The following is a 17,677-nucleotide window of genomic DNA, read 5'->3' on the forward strand; positions in this document are numbered from 1 at the left end:
GTTACCTCCCCACTCACCGAGATACTGAGGGTCAGAGAGGACCCCAGCTGTGAAGGGGCCAAGCAGGGATTTGCTCTCAGCCCACCATTCTCTGGAGCCCGCTTTCCAGTCACCAGGGAAGGAATCCAGATGGTCTCTGCAGGGCAGGCTGGGGCTCAAAGCACAGGGGCCCCGGGCAAGGACATCCGCTGGCTGAGCTGCTCTGCACAGCATGACCACAGGCCGGCCACAGTCTGGGCTTGAGGCCGTTCAGCTCCCATCAGCTCCTGGGCTTGCTGGCCCGTTCTGCAGGCAGAAGGCATTGCCGACCTGCCCCACAGGTGACCTTGCCCAGCCTGGGAGAAGCTGGAGGGCTGACACTGGACTGGCAGGCTTCCAGATGGGGAGGAAGGGTCCAGGGACCCAGAGCCCAGCAGACTCTGGCCCACTCAGCAGGCAGGAGGGGTGACTCTGAGTTGGGGGGGGGTGCTCTGGAGCCGCTCCCAGGGCTAAGGAACCTGGTCATTGCCGCCGTAGGACAGTTGGAAGGCTCTGGCAGGGAGACCTCGGCAGGTCTGGGCACTGACTGCCTGCTCAGTTTGTGGGGTGGGCACCAGGTGGAGGGGCCGCCTCTATAGTCCAGCAGGATTCTGGAGACCCCAGGAAGGGGCGGGGAGAGGGCTCAGGAGCTGAGGTCAGGCTGCCGTGGAGGCCCGAGGCTTCGGGGGTCTCTGGGCAGGGTTTTCAAGAGTCAGGCCCTCAGGGGTCCGTCACCTATCCTGGCGGTGCTGTGGTGGGTAGGGTGGGATGAGGGTTGGTCGACACTTGAGTCAACATCCTCTGGCTGGCAGCGACACCCCCGCTTCTGGTCTGCCCAGCCAGAGGTTCGAGCCAAGTGCAGCCCCAGGTAGAGGGAGGGGCGCCGGCCGTGTGAAGCCAAGAGGCAGAGCCTCTCTCTGGCCCAGCTGTGGCCTGATCGTGGACCCTGGCGGCTCCCCGGAAGGGCGGTGGCTCACTTGAACTCCCTGGTCTCTCCCCTTGGGGACAGAGGACCTCGATGGCCTTGGCTCGTCCCGCAGGCCACTGTCCCCATCCCCCACACGGAGGCTGCTGGGGCCTCTCGGCTACAATCATGACCCGGTCATGGTCTCTCCAGGAGCTCAGTGCCCAGTGGCATCAGTCACCAGCCCTTCCTCGTTTTAGAATCCTCCGGAAGCAGGGCATGGGTCAGGGCCTGGTCTTTTTTTTTTTTGTTTTAATTGTGGCAAAATACACATAAAGTTTAGAGATGCAGATTTGATCACTAGATTGGGAAGATCCCCCTGGAGTAGGAAATGGCAACGCACTGCAGTACTCTTGCCTGGGAAATCCCATGGACAGAGAAGCCTGGTGGGCCACAGTCCATGGAGTCTCAAGAGTCGGACACAGCTACAGGCACACACAGAGTTTACCATTTTTACTATGTTTATGTACAAAGTCACTTTGTTTCCAGGGGTTTGACCCCCCTAGGGACTTCATATGAGTGAAATCCTACGGGGTTTGTCCTTTCGTGTGAACCTGGGGCTTGAGGCTGCTCCTGCTGAGGCCGGAGGGACAAGCCAAGGCCAGGCCCCTGCTGCTCTGCAGAGACCTGGGAGTCCCTGAGGCCTGATTCCTTTCTTCGCATGCTCCCCGGGCCTCCTGGGGACACGCTGGGCCGGGCCCGGCTCTCACGGCTCACCAGCTGGGTGGCCATTTGGTTTCCCAGATGCCGCCCCCAACCCAGCAGGGGACAGAGATGAATGAGGTCAAACAGAGAGGGGCCAGGCTGAACACTGGCCTTTGGGCAGCGGGCCCCCGTGCCGGCTGCGGGACTTGGTTCTCCTGTCCCCGCCCATCCAGTTGGGGCAGCCCCGCAGTGCCAAGGCCCCTCTGGGTCTGGTGCACACTGCTTTCCCTGAACATTCAGGAAACTAAGATCATGGCTTCCGATCCCATCACTTCATGGCAGATAGATGGGGAAACGGTGGAAACAGTGGCTGACTTGATTTTCTTGGGCTCTAAAATCACTGCAGATGGTGACTACAGTCATGAAATTAAAAGACACTTGTTTCTTGACAGCATATTAAAGAGCAGAGACATCACTTTTCCAGCAAAGGTCCGTATAGTCAAAGCTACGGTTTTTCCAATAGTCGTGTACAGATGTGAGAGTTGGCGCTTAAAGAAGGCTGAGTGCCAAAGAATTGATGCTTTTGAATTATGTTGCTGGAAAAGACTCTCAAGAGTCTCTTGGACTGTGAGGAGATCAAACCAATCAATCCTAAAGGAAATCAACCTTGAATATTCACTGGAAGGACTGATGCTGAAGCTGAAGCTCCAATATTTTGGCCACCTGATACAAAGAGCTGACTCACTGGAAAAACCCTGATGCTGAGGGCAGGAGGAGAAGGAGGCAACAGAGACTGAGATGGTTGGACAGCATCACTGACTCAATGGACATGAATTTGAGCACACTCCAGGGGATAGTTGAGGACAGAGAGGCCTGGAGTGCTGCAGTCCACAGGGTCGCAAAGAGGCAGACACGACTGAGCGATTGAACAACAACAGCCTCTCCCTGATGAGCTGATGTCCCATCTGGCTAGCTGCTTGCCGCTGCTTTGCTAGTGGGCCTATCCAGTCATTTATTCACTCAACAAACATAAGCGCTGTGGGCCAGCTCACACCGGGGACTGTGCTCAGGGGTTCTGGGGATTGGTGCACAGTCAGGGCTGTGAGGGAGGGCGAGGCGAGCCCAGCCCTGCAGGGGATTTCCCCGGTGGGGCAGGGGGCAGCCTGCGGGGACAGTCAGGGGCTGGAGAGCAGGCTGACCCGTGTGCGGTATTGCTACTCATCCTTCTCTCCCTTGCTTCCCTCTTCTCCTCTCGGTGAAGTTGCACAGGAAAAAACCAAAAGGATGAAAAGTAGTTCTTGCAAAACAGAGAAGGCCCCCAGGCCGCCTGCCCCTAGGAGAGCTGCCAAAGACACAGGTAGTGTCTTTGGGAGCGGGGCCCGGCAGGGCTTGGGGACAGGACGTTAAGGTCCAGGCTCAGGAGGCAGGCACGTGGCTTGTTTCTGGAACCCAGATGGCAGGTGCTGCCTGGCTGCGCCTTGGAAAGGCGGGCACAAAGCGGGGGGCAGGCGAGGTGCTGGTTGATGGACGTGCTTGCTTTCTCGTGACTCGGCATCACCGGACAAGCCGTGGCCGTTTTGTGGCCGTCAACGGCGGAAAGCGTGACTGAGGGATGAGTCTCCCTGTCACCTGGCTTGGAATGTAGACACCAGGCAGGGAGCCCAGGAGGCCGGCTTCCCCTGGCGTGCCTGGTGGGAGGAAAGGCCAGGCAGTGCCCACTTTCCACAGCCCCTCGGGGAGGATGCGTCAGCTGCTTGAGAGTTCTGTGCAGGAGTCATGGTGGTGCTGGGCCTCTTGGTCGCAGAGAAATTCCTAACTCAGGTGTCTCCCCGAGGGTGGGTCATGAGGTTGTGTCCAGCGAAGACCCAGGTGCCCAGCCTGGCCGGTTCGTGGAGACTGTGGGGTGAATGAGCTGGATGTGGGCTGTGGAGCAGAGTGGGCAGCCTTCTTCTGGGCCTTCCTTCAGAACAGCCTGGGTGGAATGGGGTGACACGCTCAGGGCTGGGCTCCCTCTGCCTGTGTGTGCCAAGCACGCAGGCAACAGCGGCTCGTGTAACTGTCCTCGGAGGCAGACGGGCTCGCTCCCATTTTGTAGATGAGGAAACAGGCTCAGAGAGGTTCACCAGCCTGCCCGGGGTCACACAGGCCAAACAGGGTTGGCTCCAGCCCTGCGCTCACCGCCTGAGAGAGCCCAGCTGTGCACACTTGGACCCACGCCTGGAGGCCTTCTGCAGGCCCACCCTCAGGGCCTGGGCTCTGGGACCACCACACCACAGATTTGGGGACACCAATTGAGAGCCTCCCCCAGGTGGGGCGAGCCCTCGGGGGCTGAGGTCTGCTCTGTGGGGACCCAGATCTTGCTCGAAGTAAGCAACACTGGTGTTGGAGCTGTTTTTCAGCATCTCTGTGCCTCAGTTTCCCCCGGGCATGATATCGCAGTCCTGGAGGGGAGTGCCACAGTGAGGTCTGCCCACATCTTCAGATGCCTGCCTCCTCTGCCCTTGGGCAAACCCACAGTTCCAGCGGACTGAGTGACTGTCCTCCTTTGTGCCTCAATGGAGGTGGGCCCAGAGCAATGCGGGGGCACGCTGGCCAAACCTCCACTGGGAAGAGTGAGGGATGCCTGGAGACAGGCCACTGAACAGGCACAAAGTATAACAATTTCCCGCATGTTTCCCCTGCTCCTAGACCGTGGGGTTTGTTTTATTTTAATGGCTCCTTTGAAAAATGACCTGCCTTCTGCCTGACACTGGGTCAAAAGGGCGTGCCACGGGCGGCATTCATCACCGTAGCCGCCGCGTCACCCTGACAGAGCTGACCATTAGTCTCTGTCAGTGACGAAGTCACAGCTGGGCTAAGAAGAGATGAGTTTGGGTTCAGAGGTCAGAGCCACAGGACTTGGGAATTGGATGAATTAGAAATTTGCTGTAGTTAACAAAAAATTAAATCACAATAGTTATAAAATATTCATCCATCCGGGCTGAGGGAAAATGAAGCCCGATATTTAATTTCAGATTATAGCTCCTCACTTTGCATTTTTTATCATAGATTAGGTTGGCCCTGGAACTTTGACAGGGCACTTGGGGACTTCATCCATTTCCACAGATTAAAAATCCTCTCGTAAAAAAATTAATTGCCATTAAACTGCTCTGCGGAAGGAAAAACGTGCCCACCAGGGCCCATTTATTGACCTGGACCCCTCTGGCCGGCTAATGGGGAAGCCAGTGATGTCGGGGCCTGCGGGTGGGGGTGTTCAGAGGGGCCTGCGGGCCCCTCCTCACCCAGCGTGGTCCCTGCTCAGGGCCCCACCCAGCAAGTGTGGCCTTTTCTGTGCAGTGCTAAAGCTTTGGGATTCAGGATGCAGGACCCTCGCTGGGGAGCCCACCCCCCAAGGTCCCCCTCATAGGTCAAACGTGGCAGGCAGGTGGGCAGTTCCGGACTCAGCCCTGGTCAGCAGAAGCCTGACCTTTCTGGGAAACTCCTGCAGTGGGGGTGACTGCTCCACTTTTTCATCCTTGTGGAGAGATGCGTACAGATGGGGAAATTGAGGTACAAGGAAGTGGTCACTTGCTCAAGGCCTGTAGCTGGAGAACGGAGGCGCCATGTCTTGTGGCTCAGCTGGTAAAGAATCTGCCTGCAATGCAGGAGACCTGGATTTGATCCCTGGGTCGGGAAGATCCCCTGGAAAAGAGATAGGTTACCCACTCCAGTATTCTGGCCTGGAGAATTCCATGGACAGTCCATGGGGTCACAAAGAGCCGGACACAAGTGAGCGACTTTCACTTTTTCACTGGTTAGACAGGGGCTTCCCAGGTGGTGATGTTGGTAAAGAACCCACCTGCTTAATGCAGGTGGTCCCGATTCCTGGTCGGGAAGATCCCTTGGAGAAGGGAATGACTTCCCACTCCAGTATTCTGGCCTGGAGCATCCCATGGACAGACGAGCCTGGCGGGCTACAGTCCATGGGGTCGCTGAGAGTCAGACAGGGCTGAGAGACTAATACTTTCACTTTCCTGGGACTCCCGGACACCTCTCCTCCTGGGCTACCCCAGGAGCCTGGGGCAGAGGGCGTGGTCGCAGAGGAGGGGGCGTGTCTGGAGGACTCTTCCAGGGGCGTGGCTTTGCAGAGGGCGTGGTCACGGCCTCGCTCCTTCCTGGGGCTTGGCCTCTGGAAGGCATGGCCTCTGGGGGCGTGGCTCTGAGTCGCCCTTCCCTTTCATGGAACTCCGTCCTCAGGCCAGTGACCCAAGTCTCAGTCTGGGCCTGGGGAGGGCGCCGAGTCTAGGGAGCAGGATGTGCTAGGCGGGTGATCTCTGCTGTGAGGCCCCGTCTTCGGGCAGAAATGCCCCCAGGACAAATCTTGGTCTGGGTAGTTTCGTTTTCCTGGGGTGCTGCCTGGGCAGGCTCCCTGCCGTGTGTGTGTGTGTGTGTGTGTGTGTGTGTGTGTGTGTGTGTGTGTGTGTGTAAGCGTGTGCGTAAGTGCCCAAGGTCGGCCACTGCTTCCTGCCTCTGCCTCTGCCAGGGCCCTTGTGGTTGGGTTTGTTATGATGGTGGGGCTGCTAATGGCAATTGGTGAGGGTGACTTGGGATTACAAAGTAAATCCGTGATAAATGATGTTTGTGACGTGATGGCATTTATTAAAGAAAGTGTTTATGTCTGGGCTGTGGTGGCTGTTTGTCTCCACACACTGTCTGGACCCCTCATCCTGCCGCCCTGGGTGGCTTTGCTGCCACCAAAATCTTGAGCTTTCTCTGCCCAACAAAGCCAAATAAAAACAGACAGAGCCAGTTTGTTTGGAGGAAAGGGTGGCTTTAATCCTCAGTGGGAGGAGGCAGAGAACACAGCAGGTCTGTGCCTCGAGAACTGTGCCCCACTTCCAGGAGGAACCTGGAGATTGCATAGAGGAGGGCTCACCGTCAGGGGTCGGTGCTACAGAGCAGAGACGGAGGATCCTGTGCTCTCCTTCTTGTTCCTCTTGCATTGTTTCAGAAACAGTCACAGGCTGGTGTCAGGTAGTCCAGTAGCTGGGTCCTTCGTCTTTCACGTGTAGTACTGTGACCTCCTTCCTGTAAGGCAAAAAGAGACCTCCAAGAGGTGGCCTGCAAAAGAGTGCTGTAAAGGGGAGCACCAGGAACAGGAGGTGATCAGCATCGAGTTTAAGGATAGCACGGCTTCCCTGGTGGCTCAGACAGGAGAGAATCTGCCTTCTGTGCAAGGGACCTGGGTTCGATCCCTGGGTCAGGAAGATCCCCTGGAGAAGGGAATGGCAACTCCCTCCAGTATTTTTGCCTGGGGAATCCCGTGGACAGAGGAGCCTGGTGGGCTACAGTCCGTTGGGTCACAGAGTCGGACATGACTGAGTGACTGACACTAAAGGATAGTAGGTTCAGAATGAGCTCCTGCAGAGTTAGAGGGCGGAGAAGCGACCTCAGTCACAGACTACCGACTAGGACCAGGTAAGAACGAGGAGTGATCGTGCCTGCTCACTGCTCTTTTTATCTTCTTTGTTCTCAGGAAAGAAAAGAGAAATTCAGCCTTCTATTTCCCCTTTTCTCGGCAACAGCTGCTTTGATTCCTACCCTGATCCCCGCTCTCACCAGTTTAAAAACAAATTAGTTTCCTCTGGTTCAGGGCAAGTGATTATCGACAGTGCCGCCGCCCCCCCTTTGAGCTCTGGGTGTGCAAGCGATTGTCTTTGCTACTGACCAGCCTTTACAGAGCGCATGTGGTGCTCGAGGGCCTGCGTTCAGTGTTTTCACAGAGAAACCCATAGGGAGTACGTTTTATTTCCCCTGAGGGCCAGAGAAATCAGGTCACATGTCCAGGTCATCCTGAGACTCAACTTTGCCCAGGATGCTGGCTAATGGCTGGGGTATGGCCCAGCGCCAGAGTGGCCTGGACCCAAGGGTTTTCACCCTGTCCCCTCCGGGAGTGTGTGACCTGGTCTCCTGGCTCTGTGAGGAGCTGCCAGCCCTCCCCTTGGGCTGGCACGCGGAGGGCCCTGGGCACCTGGCTGTATATGTGTTTTCTCTTTAAGATTCTGAGTTGGTTGGTGTTCGTGCCTGGAGGAAAGGACAAGCTCTGGTGAGGGTGCTGCTGGGGCCCCCGCCTGCCCTTCCCAGGTTCCAGAGCAAGGTCCCCTTGAGAGACCAGGCCCCCATCGCAGAATTAGGTACCTTGTGTCTCCGCCTGGACTCTGCTCCGCTCCGTGTGGCATCTTGCGGGTGGGGGGTGGGCGCCGGGGGAGAGACGCCCAGGTGGCAATGGCATTGGGGTGTGGGTGCGGCACCCATTCCCCCAGAGACCTGTCAGATGCCCGCCAAACCCACCAGCAGACAGGGGCTTCGGGGAGTCACAGCGTTTAAAAAAACCAAAAAGAGGGTTTCTGTCCCTGAGAAGCAAATTTCTGCTCCTGGAAGGCAGAGCACGACCACCAGCCTGTCCTGACCTAGAGATGCAGGCCTGTAGCCAGAGTGGCTCCCAGGAGACGTCTGCCCCCCTGCCCCCCGCCACACACACACACTCACACACTCACACTCACACACACTCACACACACTCACGCTCACTCTCACTCACACACCCACACTCACACACACTCACACTCACACTCACACACACACTCGCAGTCACACACACTCAAACACACACTCTCACACTCACTCACACACACCCACACCCACACACTCACACACTCAGTTTTCGACATGTTCAGAGAGGGTGGCTCTCTGCCAGACTCCTGGGCACAGCCATGAGTCACCCAGACGTGGCATCTGCCCCCAGAGGGCTTCTGCGAGTGGATGTTGAGGACAGAGCCAGGGGTGGGTGGTCTCTGGGGGGCTCTGCTCCTCCAGGGGGGTGGTCTCGGGGGCGAGTGGATGTTGAGTACAGAGCCGGGGGGGGTGGTCTCTGGGGGGCTCTGCTCCTCCGGAGGGGTGGTCTCTGGGGGGCTCTGCTCCTCTGGGGGTGGGTCTCGGGGGGCTCTGCTCCTCTGGGGGGGTGGTCTCTGGCGGCGGCTCTGCTCCTCCTGGCAGCCCCGCGACTGCCTGTCTTTGCAGATCACAGCAAGAAGGTTGGCGCCACCGAGAGCTCCCCTGTCCACCCCCAGACGCCAAGTCCAGCCTCTGTCCACAGTGACCCGCAGATGCCCTCAGCCAATGTGCCCACCCTGGCTTCCCGCGATCCACCCGTGAACATCCAGGCTGCTATGGCCGTCCTTCGAGACCTCCGCCAGCAAATCCAGGCCGGGCTGGAGCTGGCCCGGGCCCGTCACACGAGCCGAGGGCTGGAGCTGCATGACCTGGCAGGGAGGAGGCGGCCAGGCCCCTGGAAACCCCCAGACTTCCGGGGCTCCTTCTGGAAGAGCCCTGGGGCCCCGACGGACGGGCTGCCCACCTCCGAGAGGGCTGGGAGCCTCCCTGCCGCACAGCGCTGGAGCCCTGTGGCCGGGTGGGAGTCCTATCCACATAGGACCTGGGCGGCCCCAGGACGGGACACCTCCTTCCAGAGACGCATGAGCCCCACCGAAGGGCTGAACTCCTTCCCCCAGCGGCCCTGGAGCGCCTCGGCCAGGCAGGCCTCCTGCCCCCCAAAGACCTGGGCGTTCCAAGGACGAAACCTCTCCTTGCAGAGGCCCGGGAGCCCCCCCGAAAGGTGGGTCCCCTTCCTGCAGCGGTCCTGGAGCGCCTCGGCCGGACAGGCCCGGGGTCCACAGAGGGCCTGGACTGCTTGTGAAGACCCGGCAGCCCCCACCCCAAGGCCATGGAGCCCTCTGGAAAGACCGAGCCAACCCACCTGGCGACCCTGGAGCGCCTCCTTCACACAGGGGCCCAGCCCCCTGTATCAGGGCCGGGGTCCCCTGCGGACCCCCTCGGGGGCCAAGCTCGCCTGGCCAAGGCCCAGCCAGGGTGCGCTTCGGAACGTGCCTGAGAAGGAGAACGAGGTGCGGCCACCTCGGCCTTGCCCCCAGCCCCGGGGGGCCCTGGGCCCCCTCCATGGCTCTGAGTCCCTGCGTGAGTTCATGCGCCAGAAGACTGCAGCCTGGCGGCGGCAGGCCCTCGAGGAGAAGGCCTCAGCCATGCACTCGCTGGAGCTCAGAAACCAGAGGCTCCAGGGCGCCCACAGGAAGCAGAGGGAGGCCATGCTGGGCAGAGCCGTCCCCGTGGTCTCCCAGACGACCCCCGGCATTGTGACCTTCGTCCCGCACGCGGCACAGTCCAGGGTATGTGGCAGCTCGGACACCCAGCTCCCCTGGCCTCCATGCGGCTTTGCGGGGACCCCATTGCCTCCGTTTCTGCCCACCCTCCCCCAAGAAGGGACCAGCCTGTGATTCCCGCGGAGGCCGGGGCCAGCTCCAAGGCTGAGACAGGGTCTGGGGTCTTGCGGCTGGGCTGGGGCTGACAACATCCTTGTTTGCTTTAGGATCTGGAAGCTGCCGCCGGGCCGGGGGCGCCGGTGCTGCAGTGGAGCAAGGTGACTTCCGGTATGGTGCTGGGGGACCAGGAGGCCCCAGGCAGGTGGGTGTGAGCGGCCGGGGCTGGACTTCCTGGGGGGCTGTCCCGGGCAGGGGTTGGCTCGCTCGGTCCAGAGCTGCACAGAGCCTGTGATCAGGGCTGGGTCGGTTTCCACTGAGGTGAGATTGCTGTCACGTAAAGTTAACCTTTATAAGCTGAACTATTCAGGGGCCCTTAGTACATTCACAACATTTTGAAACCAACCACCACCTCCGTGTAGTCCCAAAACATTTCATCACCTGAAAGGAAATGCGGTTCCCGTTCACAGTCACCCCCCTCACTCCTCCCCTGAGCCCTGAGGCATCCCCAATCTGCTGTCCGTCCTTATGGATTCACCTGTTCCCCATGTACTATATAGGAGGTCCTTGTTGCTTATCCGTTTAAAATACAGCAGCATGTGTATGTCCATCCCGAGCTCCCTAACTATCCCCTCCCCTCATCTTTCCTCCGGGCAACTGTCAGTTCATTCTCTGAGTCTGTGAGTCTCTTTCTGTTTTGTAAGTTCCTTCGTGTCTTTTTTTAAGATTCCTCATGTAAGGGGCGTCATACGATATTTCTCCTTCTCTGTCTGACTGGCCTCACTCAGTGTGACGCTCTCTAGGTCCCTCCACGTGGCTGCAGGTGGCATTATCTCGTTGTTTGATGGCCGTAACATCCCGTGTGTATATGCACCACATCGTCCTTATCCAATCCTCTGTTGATGGACATCTAGGTAGCTTCCATGTCTTGCCTGCTGTAAATTGTGCTGCAGTGAACACTGGGTTGCATGTATCCTTTTGGATCACTTTTTTTTTTTTTTTTTTCCAGAGAAATGCCCAGGACTAGCATGGCCCAGGACTACCCTATGCCCAGGACATAAGGTCATATGGTAGCTCTGTTTTTAGTGTTTTGAGGCGCCTCCCTGCTGTACTCTGCAGTGGTCGTACCAATTTACATTTCCACCGACAGTGGAGGAGGGTTCCCTTCTCTCCACACCCTCTCCAGCATTTACTGTTGGTGGCTTTTTTGATGCTGGCCATTCTGGCTGGCTGGACTCACCTCTTCTTAGGGCCTCTGTGCCTGACTCCCTCCTCTGAGCGTGTTTTCCACGTTCACCAGTGTTCCAGCCTGCGTCAGGACTTCCTTCCTTTTCATGGCTGAGTAATATTCCACTGGGGCATCTCCCACATTTTGCACACCCATAGGCAGCTCGTTCCCCCCTTTCGGCCGCTCTGACTGAAACACCTGAGCACCTGTTTTCAGCTCTCCTGTGCGCGCACCCAGGAGGAGAGCTGTCCGGTCCCGTGGTACCTCTGTGTCTCACTCACGGGGGCACTGCTGGGCTGTGCTGGCTGCAGCTGCAGCTTTCTACATCCCCACCAGCAGGGCAGGAAAGCCGTCTGTCCCCGTCCTCGCCCACACCTCCCCGTGCTCCCGCCTTGTGGTCATGTTCTCTCGGCTTTCACTGCAGTGTCCCTTCCTTTCTCGGGGGCAGCTGTACAGGCGGTGCCTCCCCGGGCAGCATCTTGAAGTGCAGGGTGGGAGGCCTCCCACCGCCTTTCTGGGCGACTGAGCGTCCAGGCTCCCCGGAGGCTGCCCTTCCCAGTGCTCGTCCCCATGGCGAAGAGCTGTGGGCAGTGCCCTGGGAGCTTCCGGCCAGGGCCAGCCACTTCCTGGCCACCTGCCTGGTGATGAGGGGAGGGCAATGTGACAAGGAGCTCACAGCCGGATTCCGGCAGCGTCATCCACTTGTGGCCGGCGGGGAGGAGCGGACCCAGAGGGGCTGAGGACAGGGGTCCCCGCAAGGCCCCGCCCCACCAGGAGCTGCCTGCCCTGCGCTTGCTCTGAACCTGCATCCTGGGTGCACCTTTGGCAGCCAGGGTTCTGGGAGGGGGCTTTGGGCTGGACCCCTTGGAGCTCAGCACCCACCCCTCTCTGCAGCCGCTCACCTCAGTGGATTGGACAACCTCCCCTGACCCCTGGCTCCTGGAAGTTTCTCTCTCTGGCTCCGTTTTGCTTCATTCATCTTAAAAGTGCACGTCCCTGGGCCACATCCCCAGACTCGGGGGCCGCAGGGAAGCCCAGGGTCTGCATCTCTTTTTAACTTCTCAGGGTTGGTGTCTGGTCACACCCAGATGAGGACACAGGCCCAAACTGAGCATGCACACACTGAACGCCCGTGTCGCCTGCCGCGCCATGGGCAGCCCCCCATCGGAGAGGCTGCAGGGGTCCTTGCTGTGCAGCTCCTCTGGCTGGACATGACGCTGGGGGACGTCCATCTCCATGGGCGGGGCAGCTCTAGGTCCTTCATCTTGCTTCACTGTGTCCTTTTTTTTCACTTACAAACATTTCACTTAAAATACGAATAACATCCTCTTCATGGATCACAGCCTTGTCATGGTGAAGAGGCTTGCAAAACTCAGTGAAGCTATGAGCCATGCCGTGCAGAGGCACCCGGATGGACAGGTCATACTGAAGAGATCTGACTAAATGTGGTCCACTGGAGAAGGCAATGGCAAGCTACTCCAGTGTCCTTGCCTCGAGAACACCATGGACAGTATGAAAATGCAAAAGATAGGACACCAGAAGATGATCTCCCCTGGGTCAGAAGGTATCCAGTGTGCTACTGGGAAAAGGCAGAGGGCAATTACTAACAGCTCCACAAAGAATGAAGTGGCTGGGCCGAAGCAGAGACAACGCTCAGCTGTGGATGTGTCTGGTTGGTGAAGTAAAAAGTCTGATGCTGTAAAGAACAATATTGCATAGGAATCTGGAATGTTAGGTCCATAAATCGAGGTAAGTTGGACATGGTCAAGCAGGAGATGGCAAGAGTGAGTATCAAAATCTTAGGCATCAGTGAACTAAAATGGACAGGAATGGGAGAATTTAATTCAGATAACCATTATGTCTGCTACTGTGGGCAAGAGTCTCCTAGGAGAACTGGAGTAGCCCTCATAGTCAACAAGAGGGTCTGAAATGCAGTACTTGGAGGCAACCTCAGGAACAACAGAAAGATCCTGGTTCGTTTCCAAGGCAAACCATTCGACGTCACAGTAATCCAAGTCTATGCCCCAACCACTGATGTCAAAGAAGCTGAAGTTGACTAGTTCTATGAAGACCTACAAGACCTTCTAGAACTAACACTATAAAACGATGTCCTTTTCATCAAAGGAGATTGGAATGCAAAAGCAGGCAGTCGAGAAGGCTGTGTTTTCATTCTGCTGATGGGGTCTTTTGACACACACGTGTTTTTAACTCTGAAGTAGCCCGAGTGGCCCGTTTGTTGTTTTGTTACCAGCGCTTCTGGGGTCATATCCAGGAAATCATTGCCAACCAGCCTCCTTCCTTCTAATAGGTGCGCGCGGTCCGTCGTGATCACCACGGTCACAAACGGACGCAGTGAAGAGACACTGGGCCTGGCCCGGAAGCTGCTTCCACGTGCACCCCTGTACACCTGTGTCTCCCACGCGCATGGAAACGATCGCCGCCCCTCAGGCTGATCCCTGTCCCTTCTCTCCCTGCAGCTTCTGCCTGTGTTTGAACAGAGCCTTGAACCCCACCAAGACTCTGGAGGTGGGAGGCTCCCAAGATGGCTGGGAGGGCGCGCCCCTGCTGATGCCAGCCAGCTCCTCCCTGGGGCCCCTGAAGTTCCAGGACCTGAGTATGCACTGCCGGAGCCCGGGGCTCTGCATCTACCTGGACCCTGAGGAATCGGAGCGCCTGGGCATGCCGGGCCCCCTGCACTTCCGATACAAGCAGGCCCGGCTGCAGGCCCTGGAGACCATGGCCAACATCCTGAAGCAGCGGATCGACGTCCTGACGGACAAGCTGCGCCGCTCCGAGGCAATGGACGCGCTGGTGGGGCCTGGCCCAGGGCCGCTGCCCTCCGGCTCCAGCACGCCGGCCTGCCCCAGAGCCCTGGTGCCCAACGTGGGCCAAAGGGCGCCCTGGGACTGGGCAGAGCTGCGGGCCAGGCCACTTCTCTCCACCCCTGGCTTCCCGGACACGGAGACGGTGCACTGGAGCCCTGGCTGGGAGCGGCTGCAGAGTACGAGCCCCAGGGCCCGCCATGCCAGCGAGCCCATAGGTAGGGCTACCCCAGGCCCCGCTGGCAGCCAGGGGCCCCACTTTCTCCTTGCCCCTGGGTCTCTTCCCCTTGAGGGGGGATGATGGCTAGACCCCGGCCATTGTCCCTCTGTGCCTGCTGTCACCGCCTTGCCTCTGCTGGGGCAGGGGTGGGCCCCGGTCCTAGGTTGACGTCCCGCGCCCTCCCCGCCCCACCTCCAACTCCGCAGAGGGGCGAGAGCGCAGGACCCCTGTGCCTCCTGCCTTGGGGATGCGGGGGGACGCGAGGGGACCACCTCACTCCCTGCAAAGCGGCAGCCCCTCCCCACCCTGCCGGCCTGTAGGAAGTGAAGTCCTGGTGCTCCTCTCTCGAAAGGTTTCACGGACAATGGACGCTCCGAGCTGGACAGGAGGCTGGCAAGAAACGTGGCTTCTTTCCAGGCCCTCAGCCCCTTCACAGGGAGGTAAGGCTGGGCGCTGCCCTTGAACGACCTCATGCCTCTGGGGCGGGCGCAGCCGGGCCAGCGGGGCGACACAGCTCCTGGCCTGTCCTGGGGAGAGGCGGGCCTCGGACGCCTCTGGCTGGGCTGTGCTCAGTGGGCCGCCTGGGGCCCCAGTCGCCAAGGCGTCCATAGGTGGCTGGCAGGCTGGTCGTGTCCGGGGTGTGGAGACTGGGGCCCTCCATCTAGGTCTCTTGCCAGTGTCAGATCCTCAGGACCGCCTGCCCACAAGCCCCTGAACAGGCCCGTCTCCAGCCCTGACCTTCTCTGGGGCCACTTCACACAGGTCCCTTTTCATCAGTGGTTAAGGACGGATGACCGGCCTGGGGCAGGGGCACCAGGGGCCCTCAGCAGCCCTGCTCTCGTCCCAGCCAGCCCCGCCTGGGCCCGCGAGGCCGCCTTAGCAGTCACCGTCCCGGGGACGCTCTGCTGGGCCCAGCCTCACACCAGGTCCCCCGGCCGTGCAGCTGTGCCCACCCCTGGCCTCTCTGTCTCCCAGCTCATCTCCCCCCCAGCAGCCAATGTCGCTGCCCAGTGCCCTCAGCCCTGGGGCCCTTGTCAGCCCCTGGACTTCACTGAGCAGCTGTGGCCCCATCTCCTCCTGCAAGGACTGCCCGCTCCCACCCCAAGAACCGTTACTTCAGCCCCACTGCCTGGCGGCTCCCGCAGGCGTGAGTCCCTGTCCAGCCCTCCTCCCCGGCCAGCAGTGCCCTCCTGGCCCCCAGCCCCATTGGCTGCCTTCCCAGCGCTGCCCCAGGAGGGTCTCAGACACCCCGGCCCCGCCACCTCTGTCCTGGGGCAGCCATCCCCTCCCCCGCCCTGCCAGGCAGCCCCTCTCAGGATGCCCCCTCACCTCGCGTGGCCACAGGTGCTCTGTGACTTCAGGCTCCAGAGCTCAGAGCCAAGGGGGAGAGGGGGTTCCAGAGGGGGTCAGGCCAGTGGCGGGGGGTGTTCCCAGGGGGCCGGCCAGAGATACTGGGAGGGGATCCTTACCATGCACTTCGCCAGGTGTGTCCTGGGCTCGGTGCCCGGGTTGGGGCCTTGGGGGGCCGCCTGGGGGGTGCAGTGCTCGTGAACAGAGAGGACAGTGGAGGGTGGAGACTGTGGCCGTGGTCAGAGAGCCAGGAACCCAAGTGGGGCGGGGGAGGCCCTTGCACGGGTCGGGGGGTGGTCAGCGCAGATCCCAGGCCTGTGCTGAAAGCACACCCCACCCCCAGCCTGAGTCCTCCCTAGGAGGTGGGGGTTGCCTGTAGCACCCCATTCCCCCTGCGCTGCCTCTCCCCCCTCCCCTTCCCTCCCCTCCCCTCCCCTCCCCAGCCCTCCCCTCCTCTCCCCTCCCCTCCCTTCCCCTTCCCTCCTATCCCCTCCCCGGCCCAGCCTCAGTCAGGTTCTGACTCTGTGTCCGCTCAGTCGTGTCCGACTCTTTGTGACCCCATGGGCTGTAGCCCGCCAGGCTCCTCTGTCCATGGGATTCTCCAGGCAAGAATACTGGGGTGGGTTGCCATGTCCTCCTCCAGGGGGGTCTTCCTGACCCAGGGATCGAATCCAGGTCTCCTAACAGGCGAGTTCTTTAATTACCACTAGCGCCACCTGGGAAGCTGGAATGGAGTTGTTGCCACCAGTAGGGGTCAGCATTGGGCCAGACTTGGCCGCCTTCAGCCCTTGCCCTTCCCTCCAGCTCCCGGTCTAGACCTTGAGAAGGGGAGGGGGGATGGGAGGCTCCAAGGTGGACATCTGTACGTCCCCGCTGCTGGATGGCCAGCAAGGTCCTGTGGGCTCATCCAAGGTCTCAGAGCCGGGGAGCCTGGGCACGTGGCCCCCCCACCCCAAGCCATAGAGCCTTCCCACCAGGCACATGGAGTGACCCTCCCTGCCCCTCCCGCAGCCTGCCCGGGCACAGAGAGATGGCAGAGGTGGAAGTCGTTCAGAGCCATGCCCTGGACGGCCCAGCGCCCTTGGAGCCCAGGACCGGGGCCTCCACGAAGGCCCCTGGCCCCGCCCTGCCTTCTAAACTAGCCACTCACCGCTCCCGGGGGTTGCTTTGTGGCCATGCCTCTGGGCACCTCCCTCAGTGCCCTATGAGTTAGGCTGCAGGGCACAGCTCTGCTCCCCAGGGCCTGGCCCATCCTGCCTCTCAGGCCAGCTCCTGAGTCGGGGTGGGTCTCCTCCACCAGGTGCTTTCCTTGCTGGGACCGTGGTGCTCAGTAGCCGGGTGGGGACGGAGCTTGCTACCAGCATTGGGTGGTGGCGACATTAGGGCTTCCCGCCCAGCCCCCCCACCCCCGACGGAGCTGGGGCCCCTGATGCCCAGTCCACCCCCAGCCCGTCTAGAAGGAAGGACGGGAGAGTGTGTGGCCCCGCTGTGTGCCCGCCGTGGCCCTGCAGGCTTCCCTGAACCTCGGGCAGTGCTTCCAGCACCCTGAGGGCTGTATGCTCATCCCTATTTTGCAGATGGGGAAGCTGAGGCTGGTGGAGGAGAAGTGACCTGCTTAGGGGGAGGACAAACCGAGGTTCAGACTCCAGAGCCCATGGTTTTTCCACTACGCCCCCTCCCTGGCCAGTGGTTCTCAAATTGTTCCTCGGGAACTCGTTAGAAAATGCAGTGTCTTCCCTCCTGTCCCGGCCCTCCTGAGTCTGATATGCTGGGGGTGGGCCCCGTGATCAGGCGATTCTGGTGAGAACCACTGCCCTAGAAACAAATCGAGACCTGTGGTCAGCAAGCCACCGCCCCCAGGACCCACCAACAGTCTTTGTAAATAAAGTTTTATTGGCGCACAGCCACACTCATCATGCTTACAAAGCAAGCGTGGCTGCTTTCCTGCCACAAAGGCAGAGCTGAGTGGTTTCCGTGGAGACAGAGACCCGGGGGCCCACAGAGCCTGAACACGGACGGTCTGTCTCTGTGGGAAATTCTGCAACACGTGGTCTGGATAATGGAGGGCGACTGGCTTGGGGACTGATGGCCCCGGAGGACGCGGCTCCTTCCTGCCCTTT

The 17,677-nt window shown here is 59.9% G+C and overlaps 1 protein-coding gene across 6 annotated transcripts in view; it reads left to right on the forward strand.

The window, feature by feature from the left end:
- CCDC187 (coiled-coil domain containing 187) overlaps positions 1-17,677 on the forward strand; it is a 53,116-nt gene that overhangs the window by 9,594 nt on the left and 25,845 nt on the right. For 5 of the 6 annotated variants that reach the window (XR_006059060.2, XM_042245468.2, XM_042245464.2 and 2 more), the window contains exons 4-8: positions 7,666-7,800; positions 8,685-9,847; positions 10,048-10,142; positions 13,643-14,205; positions 14,560-14,647. Coding sequence is in view for 5 of the 6 variants with exons in the window: in XM_042245468.2 (XP_042101402.1) it covers positions 7,666-7,800; positions 8,685-9,847; positions 10,048-10,142; positions 13,643-14,205; positions 14,560-14,647 (2,044 nt within the window). In the remaining variant the exon portion in view is untranslated. The remainder of the gene's footprint in view (positions 1-7,665; positions 7,801-8,684; positions 9,848-10,047; positions 10,143-13,642; positions 14,206-14,559; positions 14,648-17,677) is intronic. The other variant, XM_042245467.2, reaches the window with a different exon arrangement.

This window comes from Ovis aries, chromosome 3 (assembly GCF_016772045.2).
Source record: "Ovis aries strain OAR_USU_Benz2616 breed Rambouillet chromosome 3, ARS-UI_Ramb_v3.0, whole genome shotgun sequence".
NCBI lineage: Eukaryota > Metazoa > Chordata > Mammalia > Artiodactyla > Bovidae > Ovis > Ovis aries.